Source organism: Uncinocarpus reesii, genomic scaffold, assembly GCF_000003515.1.
Source record: "Uncinocarpus reesii 1704 scaffold_2 genomic scaffold, whole genome shotgun sequence".
In the NCBI taxonomy this organism is placed as follows: domain Eukaryota; kingdom Fungi; phylum Ascomycota; class Eurotiomycetes; order Onygenales; family Onygenaceae; genus Uncinocarpus; species Uncinocarpus reesii.
In genome coordinates this window covers 2,307,899-2,326,908 of record NW_003052499.1, presented here as the reverse complement: position 1 = coordinate 2,326,908, position 19,010 = coordinate 2,307,899, and the positions used below count along the sequence as shown (strand labels likewise).

General features: G+C 49.3%; 8 protein-coding genes across 8 annotated transcripts; 4 read left to right on the top strand and 4 right to left on the bottom strand.

The window, feature by feature from the left end:
* Window positions 1–1,848: 1,848 nt before the first annotated feature.
* Window positions 1,849–2,552, top strand: UREG_03763 (uncharacterized protein; the record flags this gene model as incomplete). Its single annotated transcript, XM_002544200.1, has 2 exons — window positions 1,849–2,405; window positions 2,525–2,552. The coding sequence occupies 2 exons, from the start codon at window positions 1,849–1,851 to the stop codon at window positions 2,550–2,552; spliced, it is 585 nt and encodes a 194-aa protein (XP_002544246.1).
* A 775-nt stretch (window positions 2,553–3,327) lies between these two features.
* UREG_03762 (uncharacterized protein) lies at window positions 3,328–6,288 on the bottom strand (the record flags this gene model as incomplete). Its single annotated transcript, XM_002544199.1, has 3 exons — window positions 3,328–3,366; window positions 3,438–5,694; window positions 5,792–6,288. The coding sequence occupies 3 exons, from the start codon at window positions 6,286–6,288 to the stop codon at window positions 3,328–3,330; spliced, it is 2,793 nt and encodes a 930-aa protein (XP_002544245.1).
* Window positions 6,289–7,482: 1,194 nt separating this feature from the next.
* On the top strand, window positions 7,483–8,668 carry UREG_03761 (uncharacterized protein; the record flags this gene model as incomplete). The annotated part of the gene is made up of 3 exons (XM_002544198.1): window positions 7,483–7,717; window positions 7,778–8,596; window positions 8,652–8,668. 3 exons carry the CDS (start codon window positions 7,483–7,485, stop codon window positions 8,666–8,668), a joined length of 1,071 nt encoding a protein of 356 aa, XP_002544244.1.
* A 499-nt stretch (window positions 8,669–9,167) lies between these two features.
* On the bottom strand, window positions 9,168–10,651 carry UREG_03760 (uncharacterized protein; the record flags this gene model as incomplete). Its single annotated transcript, XM_002544197.1, has 2 exons — window positions 9,168–10,334; window positions 10,391–10,651. 2 exons carry the CDS (start codon window positions 10,649–10,651, stop codon window positions 9,168–9,170), a joined length of 1,428 nt encoding a protein of 475 aa, XP_002544243.1.
* A 448-nt stretch (window positions 10,652–11,099) lies between these two features.
* UREG_03759 (uncharacterized protein) lies at window positions 11,100–12,084 on the top strand (the record flags this gene model as incomplete). Its single annotated transcript, XM_002544196.1, has 2 exons — window positions 11,100–11,366; window positions 11,431–12,084. The coding sequence occupies 2 exons, from the start codon at window positions 11,100–11,102 to the stop codon at window positions 12,082–12,084; spliced, it is 921 nt and encodes a 306-aa protein (XP_002544242.1).
* A 648-nt stretch (window positions 12,085–12,732) lies between these two features.
* On the top strand, window positions 12,733–14,520 carry UREG_03758 (uncharacterized protein; the record flags this gene model as incomplete). The annotated part of the gene is made up of 4 exons (XM_002544195.1): window positions 12,733–12,931; window positions 12,992–13,343; window positions 13,404–13,632; window positions 13,714–14,520. 4 exons carry the CDS (start codon window positions 12,733–12,735, stop codon window positions 14,518–14,520), a joined length of 1,587 nt encoding a protein of 528 aa, XP_002544241.1.
* Window positions 14,521–15,290: 770 nt separating this feature from the next.
* Window positions 15,291–17,342, bottom strand: UREG_03757 (uncharacterized protein; the record flags this gene model as incomplete). Its single annotated transcript, XM_002544194.1, has 4 exons — window positions 15,291–15,885; window positions 15,967–16,037; window positions 16,111–16,227; window positions 16,629–17,342. 4 exons carry the CDS (start codon window positions 17,340–17,342, stop codon window positions 15,291–15,293), a joined length of 1,497 nt encoding a protein of 498 aa, XP_002544240.1.
* Window positions 17,343–18,088: 746 nt separating this feature from the next.
* UREG_03756 (uncharacterized protein) lies at window positions 18,089–19,010 on the bottom strand (the record flags this gene model as incomplete). Its single annotated transcript, XM_002544193.1, has 3 exons — window positions 18,089–18,570; window positions 18,697–18,823; window positions 18,945–19,010. 3 exons carry the CDS (start codon window positions 19,008–19,010, stop codon window positions 18,089–18,091), a joined length of 675 nt encoding a protein of 224 aa, XP_002544239.1.

The following is a 19,010-nucleotide window of genomic DNA, read 5'->3' as shown; positions in this document are numbered from 1 at the left end:
GCAAGGTATTTGAAGGCGCGAGGATAATGTTGCTGCCTCTATCACGCTGTGAAGAGAAGTTATCAGTGCTGTCCTTCCAGAATACATGGGAAAGCGGCATCCTTACTACCGACGATTGGCTTTCTTCCTGCCCATTCAACAAGTTGTAAGCGGAAGGGAAGGTTGCGTCTAGCGGTCATTCTGGCCGAATATTGAGATGTATCAAGGTGATGCTTCCTGAGTTAGTCAATCTGCCCTGCCTTGCTGGCGGATTGGGGAAGCTTAGCCTGTATGCCTTTCCATTCTGAGAATCCTGCTTGCCCTTATGGCTAATATTTCACCGCGTGAGCCGCCCCTGCTAGTTCTATAAGGGCAATAGCACCTCTAGGGGAGGGACATAAATAGCGAGATCTGTAGCATTTCCCTATCATACTAGTCACCCATCTGAATTGCAGCTCCTCCCAGCCGTGCCACCCGTGTCCGCTAGACTTGTATGCGACGACTTACTAGTCATGACCTCTTCAATCCATACAGCTCAGAATTTATCTGCCAAAAGTCCCAGCATTGTGCTGCACTGACTCCGATGGAAGGTTGGGTCAAACAGCCACCATAAGGACTCTCAGAACTCATATCATCATTGAGTCCTCATGACAAGACAAGTGATCTTTTCCACAAGGGCATCTGAGCTTTTCAGCAATGATGATGTAGGGATAAAGTGATGCTCAGCTTAGGCTGACTCTTTTTTTCTTTCTCACTTTTAGTCCCTGCCAGAGACTCTCAGAGCTATTGTCATCATTGAGTCCTCATGACAAGACAAGTGATCTTTTTGCCAAGGGCATCTGAGCTTTTCAGTAGTGATGATGTAGGAACAAAGTGATGCTCAGCTTAGGCTGGCTTTTCTGTTTTCTTTCTCACTTTTAGTGCCTGCCTAGAGACTCATAGAACTGTTGTCATCATTGAGTCCTCATGACAAGGTAACTTTGTCATGACGTATGTGCCTTCAAGTAAAAGAAGCCGTGGTACTCCGTACTGAAGCTGGGCTCGAGGCATAAATGTGTGTCCACTATCCAGGTCATAGCCTTGGAAATCCTTAGTGTAGATATGGTATCTGCCTAAATTTAGACGATTCACAATGAGTAAATGTATTGCATTGGAAAGTCTGATGTCGACTTCAGGCTGAGCGAACTTCATTGCATCTTTGTAGAGGTATTGCTTATGCACCTGTTCTCAAGAAAAGGCTAACAGACGGTCGAGTTATCCTCTCAAACGGAAATCATGGTGAGTCCCTAACTCATTTTGCGAATTCTGACTGTTTCCTCTCAGAATCTTGAGGAAATTATAGAAGGGGCGCATGTGACTCAATGAGTCTGTACCTTGACGAGTTCTGGTTTCCATGGATATCAATGAGGCAGCAGCATTGACGCCACTCTGGAAAGAGAGGGATAGCAGCCAACGGGTACAAGTACTGTAACGGCAAACGATTCAGAAAACCGAGATCGATTGGGTTGAAGAGGAGAGTCAGCTTATAGCAGCAGGTGGTGCACATTTATCCTCCTGTTGTTGCTGTTGATCAGATAAAACACCAGCCACACTGTTGTTATCAGATGTGGCTGCCGCAAGCTCTCCGAAAATGGAAGGCGGTGAAGGCGAGCTTCTTTGACAAACACTGGCAGAAACACGCGCGCGCATAAAAAGCAACTCTCTCCTATAAGTAACTAACTAATCACCTCCAAGCCAGCCATCGCAGCATTGGCCTGTCATTGCCATCCATCGCTTTCAATTACTCCCTAGAACAATCAGCAGTGCAACAACAATCATCAAAGGCTCCCTCCAAGACTGATACATAGCTATCGCTCTTAACTAGCAGCTATGGCAGAAGAACCCGGTGCGACCTTGAAACGTAAACGTGGCCGTCCGCGAAAGGAGGGTAGTCCAGCGAAACCCAAACCCGTCGTTCTAGATTCTACCGGCCAGCCCAGAAGAAGAGGTCGACCACGAAAGTCCTCTATCACTGCGACAGCTACACCTCTTCCGAAGCCACAGGATACGAATGATGATACGCCAAAGAAGTCTGAGAATACTGCCGCTCACGAGGAACCTGCCCTGGCACCAAAGAAGCGCGGAAGACCGCCTAAAAGTGCGGCGAAGCCGGCAAAAGCAGCTCCCGTCGTTGCGGATGCGGATACCACTGTGGCCACGAAACGGGGACCTGGAAGGCCAAGAAAGAGTGACAGCGCCATTGCGACTGCGGAAGCAACATCAAAGCAGGCGAAACCGGCAACAAAGGTGGGCCGCGGAAGGCCTAGGAAGTTTCCCTCTGCCACACCATCGGGTTCAGTGAATGGCTCAACCAGGAAAGATTCTGCAAAGGGCGGCTCTAAGGGTGATGACACTCTGGCAGGGATTATTGGAACTTACGAGCTCCAGTGCGTGGCCATGGAGCAGGACTGGCCCGATGTTGCTAGTAGCATGCAAATGACCATTACAGAGCCTGGGGAATCAAAAGGCTATGGGTTTGTTGCTGGTTTTAATTTGGGAATCCTAGAGGGTACGATGCTGCTGGCAGCAGATAAACAATCGCTAGAGAACCTATATATAAAGATGTCCAAGGGGGAAAAACCAATACGTCCTAACGCTCCCGCTGGCAACGACGAAGTTGATGACGAGCTTCCCGCAAATAAAAAACTCAAAACTTCTTCCACCCAGTGCAAACGCCTTTATCTTCTCTGGCGGGGTCGTGAAACTAGGGAGGACGAAATCTTCTCCGGACGCAACGAGGGCCATCTTGATTTCTCGGAGACCGAAGAAGCACTCCGTTTCACTGGCGTCAGTGGATTTCCCGCCATGGGAAGCGAATGCAAGTTCTCAGGGATCAAAATTAGCAGCACATTCTCCAAACCAGAGTCGTGGATGGCGTTTTCGCAGGCGGCCGCTGCCGAGGCGGCCAAGTTCAGATGGCACTAAGCTACCATTTCCCTTTTAATTCGATACTCACGCCTGTCCCGTTTTGTCTTGGCCCCGTGAGGTTGAATTTGCTACTCAAGCATGAGGTATCTCCTTTCTAACACTGGGATCTAAATAATATTGTACAATTGACGGTGAAGGGATGGCACGGGGTTTTCTTTCTAATTTCAGCCTGCATTTCAAGTTCCGCTCAGCGCAAGCGCTTAAAGGTCGTTTTAATATCCATGTCTTTCAGATTGAATTTCTTTAGCCTGCTCTAGGAGCGTCATCTGAGATAAATGATTCAAAGTCTTTTTAAATGAAATTCTATAATTTGAGAATTATATTCGTACATACATAAGTGCAAAACGGCAAAATAGACATTCAATTGTTCGAGCCGAGCTCCTATGCCTTCCACTGTAAATTTACTTGCTTCCTCCGAACCTATATGGATATACTCAGTCAGTAATCCGCTCCAATGGGAATCTTAACTGATCAAGGGGCAGGTAACTCACCATAGGTCCCAATATAGCCACCCCGACTGCCAACGCGACGACAGTAAGAAGTAGCTGAATTCTCGAGAATCCTTTACCCAAGAGGTCAAAGGGTTGACTCGGGGCCAATCTCGTGCCAAAAACATCAAATCCGTACGCAAAAATTAGGGTCGAACTTTCTAACAATGTTGGACTAGATTCAATACGATTAATGCCCATAACTTCGCGAGCGTGGTTAAGATACCATTGAGGATCAAAACCGAGGAAAGGAGTATATCTCGCCAGACCCTCCTCGACTTCTTGGGAGGTGGGGTCACGGTTAACGGGGCGGCGTGGATCAAGCACAAAACGTGGTATGCCGACAATAGCATTGGAGTCGGGAAGGGTACAGAGCAATTGCCTGATCGTGATTCCCTGGCGGGTTTCGGTGACTGCCATGTTGGAGATGGCCTCCGGGATCATATAAGCTTGTGAAATGACATGAGGTCGAGGAAGACCAATGCTACTGTGAATATTCGAGTAGTTGGCTGCATTCCCCAATAAACCACGATCGTTCGGAATCGGCGACTCGTACAGTTCGGATATAACAAGGCGGTAGCCTTTAGCATCGGATGTATCTGTTACGTCCCCCCAGAAAGAATATGCAAACCAATTTTCAGAAATAACAGAAGCTATTGGCTGGGTAATATCAACGCCGCCTTGGGTTGCTGTATGCAATATACGGCCGGAAGTACCGTCCAGCAGATACAGGGTAAGAGTGGAACCAGCAACTGCTGATACCAACGCGATGTTAGGGTTTAGATATTTGTACAGAACGGATCGGTCTCCCAAGACTTTGCCGATCGATGCAACAGGATCGTGCGTCGGCCTCGCAGTCGCGTGGATGATTTTTTGGTTCTTTGGCGGAACAAACTCCCATGCGGGGGCTTCGAGACTGGCGGTGTTCCAAGACATGAGCTTTCCGTCCTTACTGAGTGTCACGAGAAACTTATCGCCTTCAATTCGCAAATGCGAATTCAGTGGAGTTCCGTCGGCGTCGATTGGAACTGGGATCGGCGATGCGGCATCTGAAATGAAAGCCATGGACGAATATTTTTCCGTCGGCTGGGACCTTTCGATGATATCGCCTGATGTGATGTTCACTTTGACCGTGCTTCCATCCTTTACGAAGATGGTAGCAACGTTTTGGTGGGCGGATATGGCATTTGCTCCCCATGTTCCAGCACCCTCAGCAGCCTTGACATTCCATAGTACAGCACCTTGACGGGCACTGTCTAGAGCCAGAATGCGACCTTTGCGAGTAGCAACAACCACTAGCTTTCCAAATCCAAACTGGGTCAATTCGGTGCCGTCGCTTGCCGAAAAGCTCGATAAGGCTTTAGTGGGAAGTTCCTGAAGCCACGGGAACAAGTTGTCTTGCAGCGCTTTGGCGTGTCGTTTGACACGGTGGATGTAGGCTGACAACGCATCCTGATGGCCCTCAAACTCCAATTCATGCGCTAGGGCTTCACCACCGTTTACCTCCGCCCAAGCAGCGACGATTGCATCGGACAATGATTCAGGTCTACGCCATTCGAGCTCACCGTTGCGAATCAGAGCCCAGTCTCCACTGTCATCAACTTGGGCAAAACGAAGAGCGAAACCAGACCCTCTAGCAACGACTTCCAATACCGCATGTTCTAGCTCCCCGGAGTTGCCTTTTATCTTCCATGTTCCAAGAATATTCTCCGCAGTCGACGAAAATAAATCGACAGTAGATCTCGTTATACGAGCAAAGTATAGTTGGTTATTCGCGGTATTCGACGCAGATGCAGATTTCGAATCAAGAACAGGGAGTTGGAAAGCCTTGGAAACCCATCCAGACTTAACGTTGCTATGAAACACATCGGCCCAAGATTTTGTCGCAGTGTTGTAATAGACAACGAAATGTGGCACAGAGTGTGAAGTATGGATCTTGACATCCTGCACAGTTTCCCCGCTGTGATTTTCAACGTCGAAAGTGTGGATGGACTTAGATCCAAGTAGATTGACTTTTAAGATTTTGAATTCTTGATCCAACCAGGCGATAAACGAAGAGGCTGCATTACTGCTCACAAATATTGTCGGGTTGGGGGAAGCAAGCTCGTTTTCGGAATGGAGGGTGTACTGATTAGTCACACGTCCAAGTTGTATATCTAATTCCACAACACTTATTTTGTAGCCTTTTCGAGAGGCAGGCTGTAAGGAAACGTAATACACTGCTGTTGAGGTGATAGATACCCGGAAAGGGAGGTTGTCGCTACGTCAAACATCAGCAAATGGTAGTGAAGGTTGTCGAAAAGGATTAGAAACTTACCTGTTATCTTTGTATTCCCATTTTACATCTCCAGATGTACCGTCCAACCTTCTCACAACGCGGGTTTGATCCCCAAATAACACAATGGGGATCCCGCACAGCTTGCAGGTCTGCACCATGGGATTTGGTGAGCTCTAAGCTAGTAACTGAAGCGTCATCGTTAAACCGTTTAGTCCATAAAAGCTTCCCATCCGATGCGCCCCATGCCGAAACATCGCTTCCCAAAGCACTGATAACCGCATCCTCTCCGTCTACAGCCCGAAGTAGGCCAGCTCCCGCGGAGTATTCGGTCAGATTCTGCCGCCATACAATCGATCCATCTTTAGGGTTCACTGCCCCAAGAATTGATTTTTCGGAAAGCGAATAAAGGAGGGACGCACCGGATGAGGAGCTTGGTCTGTGGAAAAAGGTAGTGTGAGCTTGGGGAGTGCCTAGAAGAGCATGGTGGTAGTCAATCTGGTAGGCCTCATCTGCAATTACCGCGCATGCCAGCCGGACCACAGATGCCAAGAACAGGGAGGCTACTTGAAGCCGCATTATTCACCCCCTCCTTGTGACGGTCATTTGAGGGTCGAGGATGCTGAAGGATCACACCTTGACGTGAATCGCGAAGTTGCAGCTCGTCCGGGAGGTTGAGGCCTGGGCTGCACGTGACAGCGATTAGTCACCGGTGCGCTCGTCAACCGTTCGCGGCATCCGAACAACAACTCCTCAACCACCTTTCTCCGTGAGTGCAGATCGCATTTTGCGAACCCTGCGCCAGGAAGCGTTCTCGATGTGATTCCGGTCTTGATCATCCAGCAAATGGCAAGCCGACCTGGCTAAACACATCCGTGTCCCGCCACCTCGGCTTGCCGAGGATTCGTTTTGGTTTGGGCCAAGTATCTAGCACACACCCCGTGGTTGCGAGATCAGCCTTCAGGAGACCCCATTTAGAAAGGTGGTATTCCATCTCACCACTCGAAGCAAGGATTAATCAACGGGGCCGTTTCGCCCCTTGACAATAATCACATCCTTCACCAATTGATGGACCTTCCGCCACAAGTCGGCAACATTATGCAAGTGTCGGCCAATATCTGGGGAAAAGCTTAAGGCGCCATGTTCCCCTTTGTTCGAGGGTTAACCCTGGACAGTCCCTTTGCAATTCTCAGAATTGGTGGAGCTGGACTGTGCTTGGTCAAGGACTCCATCATCCCAATGTCGGTGACTTTGTTTGCGGCCAACCGGCTGACGGAATTCATGGCAAGCAGAAAGGCGCCTGAAGCCTCCCTTCATCCCCGGGAGAAATCCAGGGATTGCTACCATTATCATGTGCCGTTTGTCACATCATAGGATTGAGGAACCGGACGGATATTCCCATTGATAGCCATGTTCGTTCATGGTCGCAAATACCGATATCTTCCTGATAACAACTATCCATGCACGGAATACTCGCAAGGAAGGGGCATGTTGGGATGGACATGCAGAACGACAGTGGATTCCTACACCGGATATTACCGGTCCCATCTCCGGTGACAAGCTATTCTTGAGCTACAATGCCGATGTGCCTACGAAGACCATGCGTCGATGGATGCGGTTGTTCGTTCAAGGCCCCCGCGTAAATATTTTGAAGAACGATGCAGTCTGGCCGGATCCATATAAAAGCGATTGCTTTCCCCCTTGGAGGACTAACTTTGACTGACTGCCTCGTTCCCAAATATCTACTTAAGAACAGTTTGCTCTATAGTGAAAATGCGTTTCTCTTCCTCTTTCCTTTCCGTTCTGGCATTGGCTAGCCAGGCGCTGGCCTTTCCCCTTAATGATTTGCCCACAACGGATTCAGGGCTTGAAGTCAAACTCACTTCCGTCGGAAACACCCGTATGAAGGCAGTCCTCACCAACACTGCAGACCATGACCTCTCATTTTTGAAGTTTAACACCTTCTTCGACGACGCTCCGACTCAAAAAGTGAGAATAGCGAAGGATGGTACGGCCTACAGACACATATTATCTCTTGACTGTCAGCCTAATATAACCTAATTCCTAGGCTCATTGGTCCCGTTCAACGGCATCCACCGCTACTACAATATCGACGATCTTCCCCAAGAGGCGTTTATTCCACTAGCCCCAGGCGAGAGTGTTGAAGCTGAGTTCGATATTGCGGAGACGTCTGACCTTTCCGCTGGCGGTTCTTACAAGATCTTTGCCAGTGGCGTGATCCCAATTGTAGCCGGTCCAGGAATTAAAGTCACCAGTGCCGTGAGCTTCTCAACCGACGAGATGACAGTCGATGTCGACGGCGCGGAGGCTGCCCAAGTCCAAAGTGCGCTCCCAGAAGCAACACTTGACAAGCGGACCCGAATCGATCGCAATACTTGCACTGGAAACTACTACAATGCCTTGGCTAGAGCACTGCAGACTGCCGCCGGTTATGCCAGCCGGGCTGCTCAAGCAGCCCAAGCTGGTAACAGGTTCCAGGAGTTTTTCAAAACCACCTCCCCTCAAGTTCGTCAGAACGTTGCGGCGCGCTTCAGCGCTATTGCCCAGGAGTGCAGATCGCCTTCAGGTGGAAGAACCACCTACCATTGCCAGGATGTCTACCGCGCCTGTCAACAAGGCATCATCGCCTACACAATCCCGGCAAGAAGTGCTGTTGTCAACTGCCCTCCTTACTGGCGGCTTCCTGCCGTCGTGAACCAGGGCTTTGCACCTGACATGGGATATGTTGTGGTCCATGAGTTTGCCCATGCTCCCAGTATCTTCAGACCTGGTACTGTGGACCACGCATATGGTTACGCCCAGTGCGTCAGACTCAACTCCCAACAAGCTCTCAGCAATGCTGATAACTATGCCCTCTTCGCGGCCGGTAAGTCCCTTGTGTCCCACTCCTATGATGCTGTTTTATATTGACGGGTTTGCAGCTGCCTCTCGACGTTGATAGCGGTCATTATTTTCAGCGGTAACATACTACTCTCCCTTTCCTGTCCTTCACTTATGAGAACCTGTATATAGTCATCATCCTTTCTATATTTTCCTTGGGTGAGGTTGAATCTTGCCATGTCACCCTCTGCAATGATACCTTAACTAGTCAATTGAATGACATTTTTTTTTGGATTTGACCCGAAACCTACCAATCCTTACATGTTAGTTAAATATGCCTTAACAATCAAGCGTGAAACATGGCCAAGCGGACAAGTCAAAGACTACTCGAATCACAACAAATGGATGAACGAAGAGACACCCTCGATACACACACCACTAGCACAATGCTTTACCAGAAATAAACAATAATCAGCTCATGGCTCAGATATCAACGCGCATTATTATTATATAGTTAACATACAACCATCAATGAAAGCAGACTACCAGCGCCGATCTCCAATCCCTAAACCATATATAGTTGCGGTAAGAAACATGCCGAAGCGTACGAACTGCACCTACTCCTGCCTGAAACAAATTTTGTTTCCAACTCCGATCGCTTCAATGTCACCCTGGCTCATACCATCCTCAACTGCCCAACCCTTTGAGCCCATGCCCATGGCCTGAAGTCCCTCATCGGTCAGAGCAGGCCAATCGACGACGCCGTTGAAGCCAAATTCGCCCAGACCCCCAGCGTTGGGGAAATCCCAGGGAGGGGAATAGGCAAGTGCCGCAGCTCTTTGTTTTCTGAGGTATTCCGCATTTGATTCGCAAAGAGGGACAGCAGGTATGTAAAGAACACTAGAGTCTCCTTGTCCACGATGTTCCTTCTCGACGGAGTGAAGGCTGTCGCAATGCCATCCCACATAGTCCCCTGGATGTACTGGTGGCACAGGAACCATGGAGGTAGAGAGCTCTAGGTGAGGGTGGCTTTGCTCAGAATATTCCTGGCATGCGCCCGGAACGGCGCCGGGAAAAGTGGAATCATTGGACGGTCTCAAAGAATCAGTAAAGAATGGACGGAGGATCGTATATGCTGTGCTGTGCTGAAGCATTGGGCAAACCTTGAGGGTACCTTCCCCTGGGCCGGTATCTGACATTGAAAGCCAGCCTTGGAAAAATCTTACCATCGAGCAGGCACCGGACCCGTTATACAAGTTCATATTTGCCGTAACACGATGCTTCGCATCAAACGCATCGTATTCCTCCCACGAGCCCTCCAGAATTTTACTGTAGACTTTGGAGTATTCAGGATCCTCCCAGCGTTCCAATGAGCCCCCATCAGCATGCGGCCCAAGAGAAAATTTTGAATCCCCAGGTTCTCGTATTCGGAACCTGTCAGCATAGGCCAGAGGATACCTCATGGAAACCGGAGTAGATGGATCCGAAGAATGCCATATTCCCTGCAGAAAGCGCTGTGTTTCAAGTATGTTCGGGTGAGAACGAGCTGCCACTTGCGATGGAGACCAGTATAGTTCATAAACAGTGGGAGAATCCGGCGGAAACGCCTTTACCCTGGTCCTATTCGCTGATATATAATCTCTTGCCTGCTGCTTGAGTTGAAGTGCGAGATGTTTTGGTAATACGTTCCGGATAATCACAGTTCCGCGTCGTCGAATTTCTGATAGATCTTGAATCGAAACGTTCCCAGCCCTCACTTCATTGAAGTCCAGTGAAGGAATAGCCTAGGTGGAACTCTCAACCCTGCTCGCCGCTGCCCCTGGTAGTTTTGAAACCTTACCTGGTTTCCACTGGCATGGATCTCGTTGACCTCAGCTTTGAGGCTTGAAAGGAGACGATTCCAGCTCCGCACCAGCGAGTCAGGGTTTCGCTGGAAGAGGTGCTCCTTGAGCTCTTGGAAGCGAACAGGAAGGGCTTCTGGCCTATAATCCGGTCTCAGACTGGGGAAAACAGAAGATATATCCCCAGAAAACTTTGTAGCTTGAGGCACAGTGGATGCATTGCGAAGAGGTAACAAGCGAGAGATTCGCGGCATTGCCATGGTTTAGAGAAAGAAGATCGAATGTCCTGTTCAGCTTAGACGACTTAGGCCTACCTGAGCTGAGTCCGAAGACACAATGCTTGCTCTTCGGACAAAGGGAGACATTTGGCCAAAGATATTCCAGGCTTCAAGGTTCTGATCATCAGATAACAGGAAATCGAGCAGCCGCAGAAGCCGAAATCGACGGTTCGGCATTGTTGACAAAAGTGTGTTGGCCAACTCGGCTGACCTTCCTGAACAAACAAACCCCGCCCGCTTTCGATCTCCGCCTCGGCTTCTGCTTCACTGAATATCACGGCTTCATGCCACTAGGAACCGTAGAGGTGTTTATTCGAAACTGTTTATCGAATACTTGTTGTCTATGGCGCAGTCAGTAAAGGGGAAAACCGCGATTGTGACGGGCGCTGGTTCAGGTAAGACTCAAGCCATTTTCAGGGCTCGATATGGCATGGCAAAGTTAACAGTTGGAGAAGGTATCAACTTCTGTTTTGCCAAGCTGTTACTTGAACATGGATGCAACTGCGTGCTGGCAGATCTAGCCCTGCGACCAGAGGCAAAGGCGCTTGTGGAAAAGTATTCAACGTCGGATCCTAGAGCCATATTCCAACCAACCGACGTCACCGACTGGGTCCAGTTGGAGAAACTCTTCGAAGTCGCAGCAGGACAATTTGGGGAGATAGATATCGTTTGCCCTGGAGCAGGTGTTTATGAGCCAGTGCGTAAGCTATTGAAGACTCGATCCCGCGCGGTTGCCCTGTCTTATCTGTCTGCCAATCAAGCGTTCCTCAAGCTTCTGGTATCCTCCGGGTTCGAATGAAAGCCGTGATTCTCCTACCGGGTCCAGGTATGCCCAACTTGATATCAACCTGATCCACCCGATCCGCACAACGCAGCTAGCGATTGCGAAATTTGCAAATTCCAAAACGCCCAAATCCATCATTCACATTTCAAGTATCGCGGGCCAAGTAGCATCGTTGAGCACGCCCCTCTATGTCGCAGCCAAACATGCTCTCAGCGGCTTTGTGCGGTCACTCGCAAAACTAGATAAGATTGGAATCCGAGTCACAGCGGTTGCGCCGGGGTATATCAAAACGCCTTTGTGGACTGAGAGCGCCGATAAAATGGCCATGGTAGACGAGAGCAAGGACGGCTGGGTGACGCCGGAAGAGGTCGCAACTGTTATGTTGGCACTAATTCAGGAAGACCATATTAGCGAGTCTATTCTGGGGCAGCCGACGGATGGTGATGAGGTGATTCCTGTCAAAGGCGGCACGATTCTGGAAGTTTCAAAATCAGTCCGCAAGGTGTCCATGTTTGATGACCCCGGGCCGCTGGGAAGGCCAGGGAACTCGATGGGAGACCAAAGAGCAGCGGAGGAAGGCTTTCTAGCATTAGTCCAGTCCGGTAGTTGGGGCGAAGCCGTAGCGAATTGAGTTGGCGAGCTTTTTGATGAGAATTTCTTGTGCGGAAGCGTTCATTTTTTTATCGATCCAAAAAGATCTTATCGCAGCAGTTCATCCGCAGGCTCAAGTCCGGATGGCCCTACAGAGTACTTTCGCCGTTAGGCTGGAGTAGTTGGCGCAAAGGAGTACTCGCAACAGTACTCTCGCCCACGACAGTCCGTGAACCCGCTCGCGTCTCACGATGTCTCCGTATATTTTCCCCAATTTGTATGTAAGCTCCGTGTTGGAGCTCATGATCCCTGGGCCTCGCAGATTGGCGTTGGCCGCTATTTTTAGGGGTTTCAATTGGCGCAGACTCGACCCTGACAAACCATCAATCTGATCCCGAGACCAGCGTCACAATTCTGGCAGGATAAAAAAAAACAAAAGGAAAAGACGGAGACCACCGAATCACCCGTGAGGTGTCGCGAATATCCAAGGAACCTATCAATCATTACACGACGCTGAATCGCTGTCACCGGTCAACTCCGGCCGTTTGAACGCACTCTCTCCAGGATGCCTTGGGCTTGACCGGCGTTGTCACCAACCTGTCAATCATTCACCCAGGACGAAAGGAGCTTTTTCCTTGTGCCAACGACGGTAATCTCAAGTCTAGGAGTCAGCTCGTGGCCATGGACAATGAGGCAGCAGTCGGAGGTTTCGCGGGGAGCGTCCACAGCACCCGTTCCCGTCGGTATGCTATCTTGCTCTCGAATTCGGCTCACGCTCAAAGCCTCAGTCTCTAATTTTCTCATCAGTCGACATACAGGAAAACGAGATGTCGGCGTCGCCGGACAGGCCAGCTGGGTTAGCAGCGTTATCAATCTGCTGAACACAAGTGAGTTTGAGGAAATCCACACGTGCTCCATTGCCGGACACGATAGCTAACACTTTATAGTCGTGGGCGCCGGAGTTTTAGCGATGCCTCATGCCATTTCGCGGATGGGAATTACGCTGGGCGTGTTTGTGATACTCTGGTCTGGATTAGCTGCTGGGTTTGGGCTGTATCTACAAGCGAGATGTGCTGAATATTTGGAGAGAGGATCCGCGTCTTTTTTCGCCTTATCCCAGATCACGTATCCAAATGCAGCGGTTCTGTTTGATGCGGCCATTGCTATCAAATGCTTCGGTGTTGGCGTCAGTTATTTGATTATTATCGGCGATCTCATGCCCGGAGTGGTGATGGGGTTTGCGGGAGATACAGGCTTCGATTTTCTCTTGGACCGCCATTTTTGGGTTACGGCTTTTATGTATGCTTCCCCAAACCCGATGAACATTGGGAACTGCTGCTAACAGAGTGCTCGTTGTAGGTTGGTTATCATTCCCATCTCTTTTCTGCGTCGACTGGACTCGTTGAAATACACAAGCGTTGTTGCCCTAATATCGATTGGATATCTCGTTATTCTCGTCGTTGCACATTTCATTAAAGGGGACACTATGGAAAATAGGAGTCCCATCAGGGTGATTGAATGGGAGGGCATCATACCAACGTTGAGCGTCTTTCCCGTCATCGTTTTCGCGTATACCTGCCATCAGAATGTAAGCCACCACACCCCTTTGCTGGCAATGCGCCCACGACACTCCCACACAGAGCAACTCGCTAATCTTGCAACATAATAGATGTTTTCTATTCTTAATGAGATCTCGAATAACAGCCACTTTCGAACTACCAGTGTGATTGCGGCAAGTATCGGCACTGCCGCGTCCACCTACATCCTCGTGGGTATCACAGGATACCTATCCTTTGGCGACGCCATCCAAGGGAACATCGTCGGGATGTATGCTCCATCCCTATCTTCAAACATTGCCCGTGCCGCAATTGTCGTTTTAGTCATGTTCTCCTACCCCCTGCAGGTCCATCCCTGCCGGGCATCCGTTGATGCCGTCCTGAAATGGCGATGGAATTCAAAGGCCTCCCGTGGCTCGTCAAACGTCTCGCCGAACCGTAACCCACTTTTGCCCCGTCCTAACAGGCAACCTGAAGAAATGGGCGACACCCGCTTTGCTGCCATTACAACCGTCATCATCGTTTTAAGTTATATCGTCGCAATGACGGTTTCCTCCCTCGAAGCCGTCCTCGCGTATGTGGGGAGCACTGGAAGTACTAGCATCAGCTTCATCCTCCCCGGTCTATTCTACTACAAGATCTCCTCGCCGGAATCGGCCCTTCATCAACGAATCATGAAAGAGGACGACGAAGCCGGTGCCGACGACTTTTCCGATGATTCTGTCGATGAGGATGTCGGTGGCGGCCTCCTCAGCGGAAGCGGACTTCTCTCGTCTAGTGGCCTTTTACGACGGAATCGAAGACACTGGAAACGGGGCCTTCTCCGTAAACTCAGCTTGGCGCTGGCAGTGTACGGAGTCGTGGTTATGACCGTTTGCCTTGTCACGAATACGTTCTTCTTGGCCACGAAGAAATCGTGATCGTTTTAAATCTGGCAGTTTACCTCGCGGGGGATGGCGGCTATAATGATAATACGCCGACTAAAGGAAAAAATCCCCTTTCTCTAGATTTGAGAAATACACGCTGGATTCCGACTCAGAATTCCTCCTACTTTTGCTCATTGAGATATTTCGTCAAACCCCATCAAGCAAAGGTTTGTATGGGAGAATTTCCTCCTTGGAGTCTGGAGATTAGGTAGTAACCAATCCGGGGGCTACTCTTCCCCGTCCCCCCTCGAATTGGGGGGCTAATTGACTTGTCACGTTCTTATTTTCCTCTATAAATTCCGACTTGAATTCTCCACTGTTGTATATACAAGATTTCTTTTCCTACTTTATTGGCGTTCCGAGATTAGCGATCTGTGTGCAATGCCTTGGTAGTAATTCTTTAAGACTATATGTAGTCCATGGAAGTGAATGTTCCCCGCAAAATATGAAGGTTTCGAGGCAGATATGATGACTGTCAGGAACAAGGAACACAGTTGATAGGTGATTTGTCTTTGATTGATATGTCCACTTGGAATCTTGGGGCAAACAGTTTGATAAAACATACATTACAATAATGTAAGCAAGTTAATAAACAAAAGTAACGCTTTATCATCAGCGGCGGAAAACTAAAACCGAAACTTGGGAGGATATGGTCGAACTGGAAAAGAAAAATATCAAAAGAGTATTCAATGTCCTCAATCGCTTCGAGAGTTTAAATATACACGGCAGTGAAGCTTGGCTTCAGGATGGCTCCCCACATTGACTTAGTTGTTGCTCTGGCTGTTTAGTATTCTCAGGATGGCCAAGAACAAGTTGATGACATCCAAGTAGAGTGAGATGGATGCCGCGATCTCCTCCTCAACATGGTGATGGCGCATAACCAATTGCGTATCGACAAGGATATATCCACTGAAGATCAGCGCCCCGATCGCACCATAAACCAATTCCATCTTGCTGCCCATCTGGAAGAACATGGACATGAATCCAAACAGGACCAAGAACCAGAGTGCGCCAAATAGGTATGGAATCCAGCTCGTGAAGTCATATTTGGTCTGGCAGGCGAAAAGCGTCAAAGCTAGGAAGATGCCCAAGGTGAGGACAAGCGCTTGCATAACTATGGCCGAGTCGTAGAACGAGGTGACCACGCTGATCGCATAGCCCTCGAGAAGGGTAAACGCGCTCAGGAAAAGGAGATTGCTGGGGTAACTCTTGCGTTTCCAGTAGGTAAGGAGCATGAATACAAGTGCACCGATCACGGAGACGAACATCATCCAGGAATTCGCTTGTACCCATCGGCGATAGGAATTGTTGAAAAAGGATACTCCGCTAAGGGCGGCGGTGACGAGAAGTTGAACAGTACTACATGGAAATATTGGTTAGAATCCTGGTTCCGCCAAAGGTTTTGACCAAATGGTGCTATCCAGCGGTTTCTCGACTCACAGGATAGAGTAGACCTTGCGAATAAACTGCATTCGAATAGGGAGAGTCGCCTCTGCCACCGAGCCGCCAAACTACACGGGGAACAGGTTAGCAACTCGCTCATTCCGTCTCCGGCCATGGCGCAACAAAGCTAGGAGCAGTTACCTTGAAGTCATCAGGGACGTTATCATCCTCATCTCGTGGAACGCCCATCATGGGATCCGGAGCTTCCTGATACGATGGAGGGGCTTGGGTGTATCGCGGTTCCTCCAGCGAATCCCGCTGAGGAGCGGGCATGTACCGAGTGTTGGCGGCCATTTTCAGTCAAACTCACACCGAGAGTAGTGGAGATGAGAAATTTCAAAGGTGAAAATGCAAATGCAGAACACGTTCCTCTCAAATTGATGCGAAGATGGGTGTTTGAGCAGTTTTGGCCTCAAAGTCCCATCATTGGTGGCGCAGCGGGATGGTTATCACATGATGTCATTCAACGATTCCACGCTAGTCCTATTCTAGATAGCTAACTAACTAGGTACGGAGTAGATCTCTTTGGTGCAGAGCAGATATCAACAGTGACAATAGCCAGGATACTCGCCGTCCCCAGCCAGCCGCAAGAATTTTCAAGCCATCAGCCTGATATTACCGCCAAATTAATGAGTAGCATCCTCTTTACCCTCCCCCACATCTGTGTCCTTGGACCTCAATGCCGTCAAAATCTCATTCACGCTGCGCTTGACCGTCTTGATCGCGGGCGGTTCTTTACCACTCTTATCTAAGCCCAGAGTAACAACCGCCCACCGAGCATTAAAGCTTGACATCCACTTATCTCGATCACGGTCTCTGTTTGCAAATTTCACCTCCAACAGTTCAGCCACCTCCTTTGAGCGTGGTGCAAGGTATTGAATCGACTGGATCCCATAGTAGCCGGCGAACTTGAGATGCCCACCAACCTGGCCAGATATCTTTGTCTGGATGAACACAGGGTACGAAGTCGCGTAGGTTCCGTCGCTGGTGTTTGGCTCTCCGCAGAGCGAAGCTGGGTCGGGAAGGAGATCGAGGTTTGACTTGCAGAAGATTTCGTTCTTGGAGGTCCAGAAAGGGTTTGCGCCTCTGAAAAGGATAATGTACGCGAGCTTGTCTTGGTCCGCCTTTGATGCGTTGAGCGTTCCGCGGTTTCTCAATTTGCTCGGGATCCGTTTGTCGGTCTTTTTCCCGTCTTCCTCATCGTCTGCATCGTTTGCTTCAGCTTCGTGAATGAGAAGGGCTTCGGGCTCGCCATCCGCCGTATAGCCGAAATGCATATGGATCTCAGCTTGGCGGTAAGTACGCTCCATCATTTCTGGTCCTGGATACTCAGCGAGCTTCTGACGGAGGGCGGGAGGGATGTATTTGGCCATGGTGAGGCAAGATCCCGGGAAGGAACAGTAAGAACAGTGAGGCGCCTGGTTGATGGGTGCGGCAAGCAACAGGAAAGAAGACTGGGGAATGTGGTTTGCGCAAATCACAAGAGTTAAGTTGGGATTGATCGTGTATCTCAGTAATTGGGAAAAAAGTCATCCCTTTATATAACTGTGACGTGGCTCACGCACAATCAGGCATCGTCTAGGTAACAAGGGAGCATGCATAACTGCACACGTCCAGTTGGCGACACAGTATTTGTTCATTCAAACACTGCGGACAGTACTGGAATTCCCAGATATTTCAAGCAATATCAGGCCGTCTAGATCTGTTTGATGCTGGAAGGGCATGCTAAACATTAAAGGGGTTCCAAGCTTCACAACTTTGCTAGGATAACATTAGCACTCGGTAAAACTCATTGGGTAAAAAAACGTCCTATCAGTGTTTGCGCAAATGGGTTGTAATATCAGATTTTAATTACTTTATGTCAGTAGTGAAGGTATCAATAAGATGGCTCCGAAATACATATCTTGGATGGATATTGAAACCCCTGTTCCCGAACGAAGAGACCCGGCCACCTAAATACTCCGCACCGTCTCGGTTACTCCCAGTCCTAGAACTCATGAAAACGCCATCTGGCTAAGGTAAATCAAATACTGAGAGAAGATCGCCCCCCCGTCGCAAATGCTATGCTCCCAACGATGCATGTGATTGGAAATGGCATGGACCAAAGACGCGGCTCTGCTCAGAGCTGCTCCTCGGTATCGGTGCTAGAATCGTTATCTTCTTGCGAATACTCCATCATATCGGAGTCACTTCCACCAAAAATGTCATCATCACCATCATCGCTGTCAACCCAAAAGTCCTCGTCCATGATGTCGCTTTTATCGGGCTTCGCGATAGAGGTTTCATGAGTTGGCATGACGAACTCCTTGGGAATATCCAGCTTGGACTTTTCAACCTCGTTCCTGACCTTTTCCTTGTATTTCTCTGGATCGTCTCGGAGCATAACACTTGCACTGACGTTGGCGGCTGAGTTGATCTCGGCGTCGTCAAGTAAAGATAAAATAGAGATCAAGACAGACTCAACGCGCTGGGCTGGGGACCAGCGTTCGGCTGCGGATTCGCCGGACATCTCGTCATCGCCGGGAGCGTGAAGGATCGAGATGCAGAGCTCGCCGGTGTTATAGACGTTAGGGTGGAAAATGGGCCGAGTAAATTTGAAGCCTAGAATTTGAACCAGGGTCAGCTTCTAGCCGAAAACGATCGTTTTCCTCTAAATCTAATCGACCTCGAGAGAAAAAAAAGGCACCAAACGCCTTTACTCTTGGCCCATTATCCTCGTGCACTCACTTGGTGGCGAATAGGGGTAATTGCGCGGAAAAGTCATGCGGGCCTTAAAGTATCCCCCGTAGTAAAGAGAGTCGGGGTTCAAAACGATTAGCCCAATATTCCATTGGAAAATATCTTCGTTTTGCAACTATGAATAAAGCCGGATGTTAGTCTCTAGCCGCAGAAATCCCACAGGCTCTGCGAGCCGCTCAAATCGAGATAAGATTTTGGAGAAAGCGACTGCACGAGAGAACCAAAACAAAACCCACCTCGATATTAACCCATTTCTCCTTTGACAAGCTCTTGAATTCGTTGAGCAAAATGCGTTCCGCCAT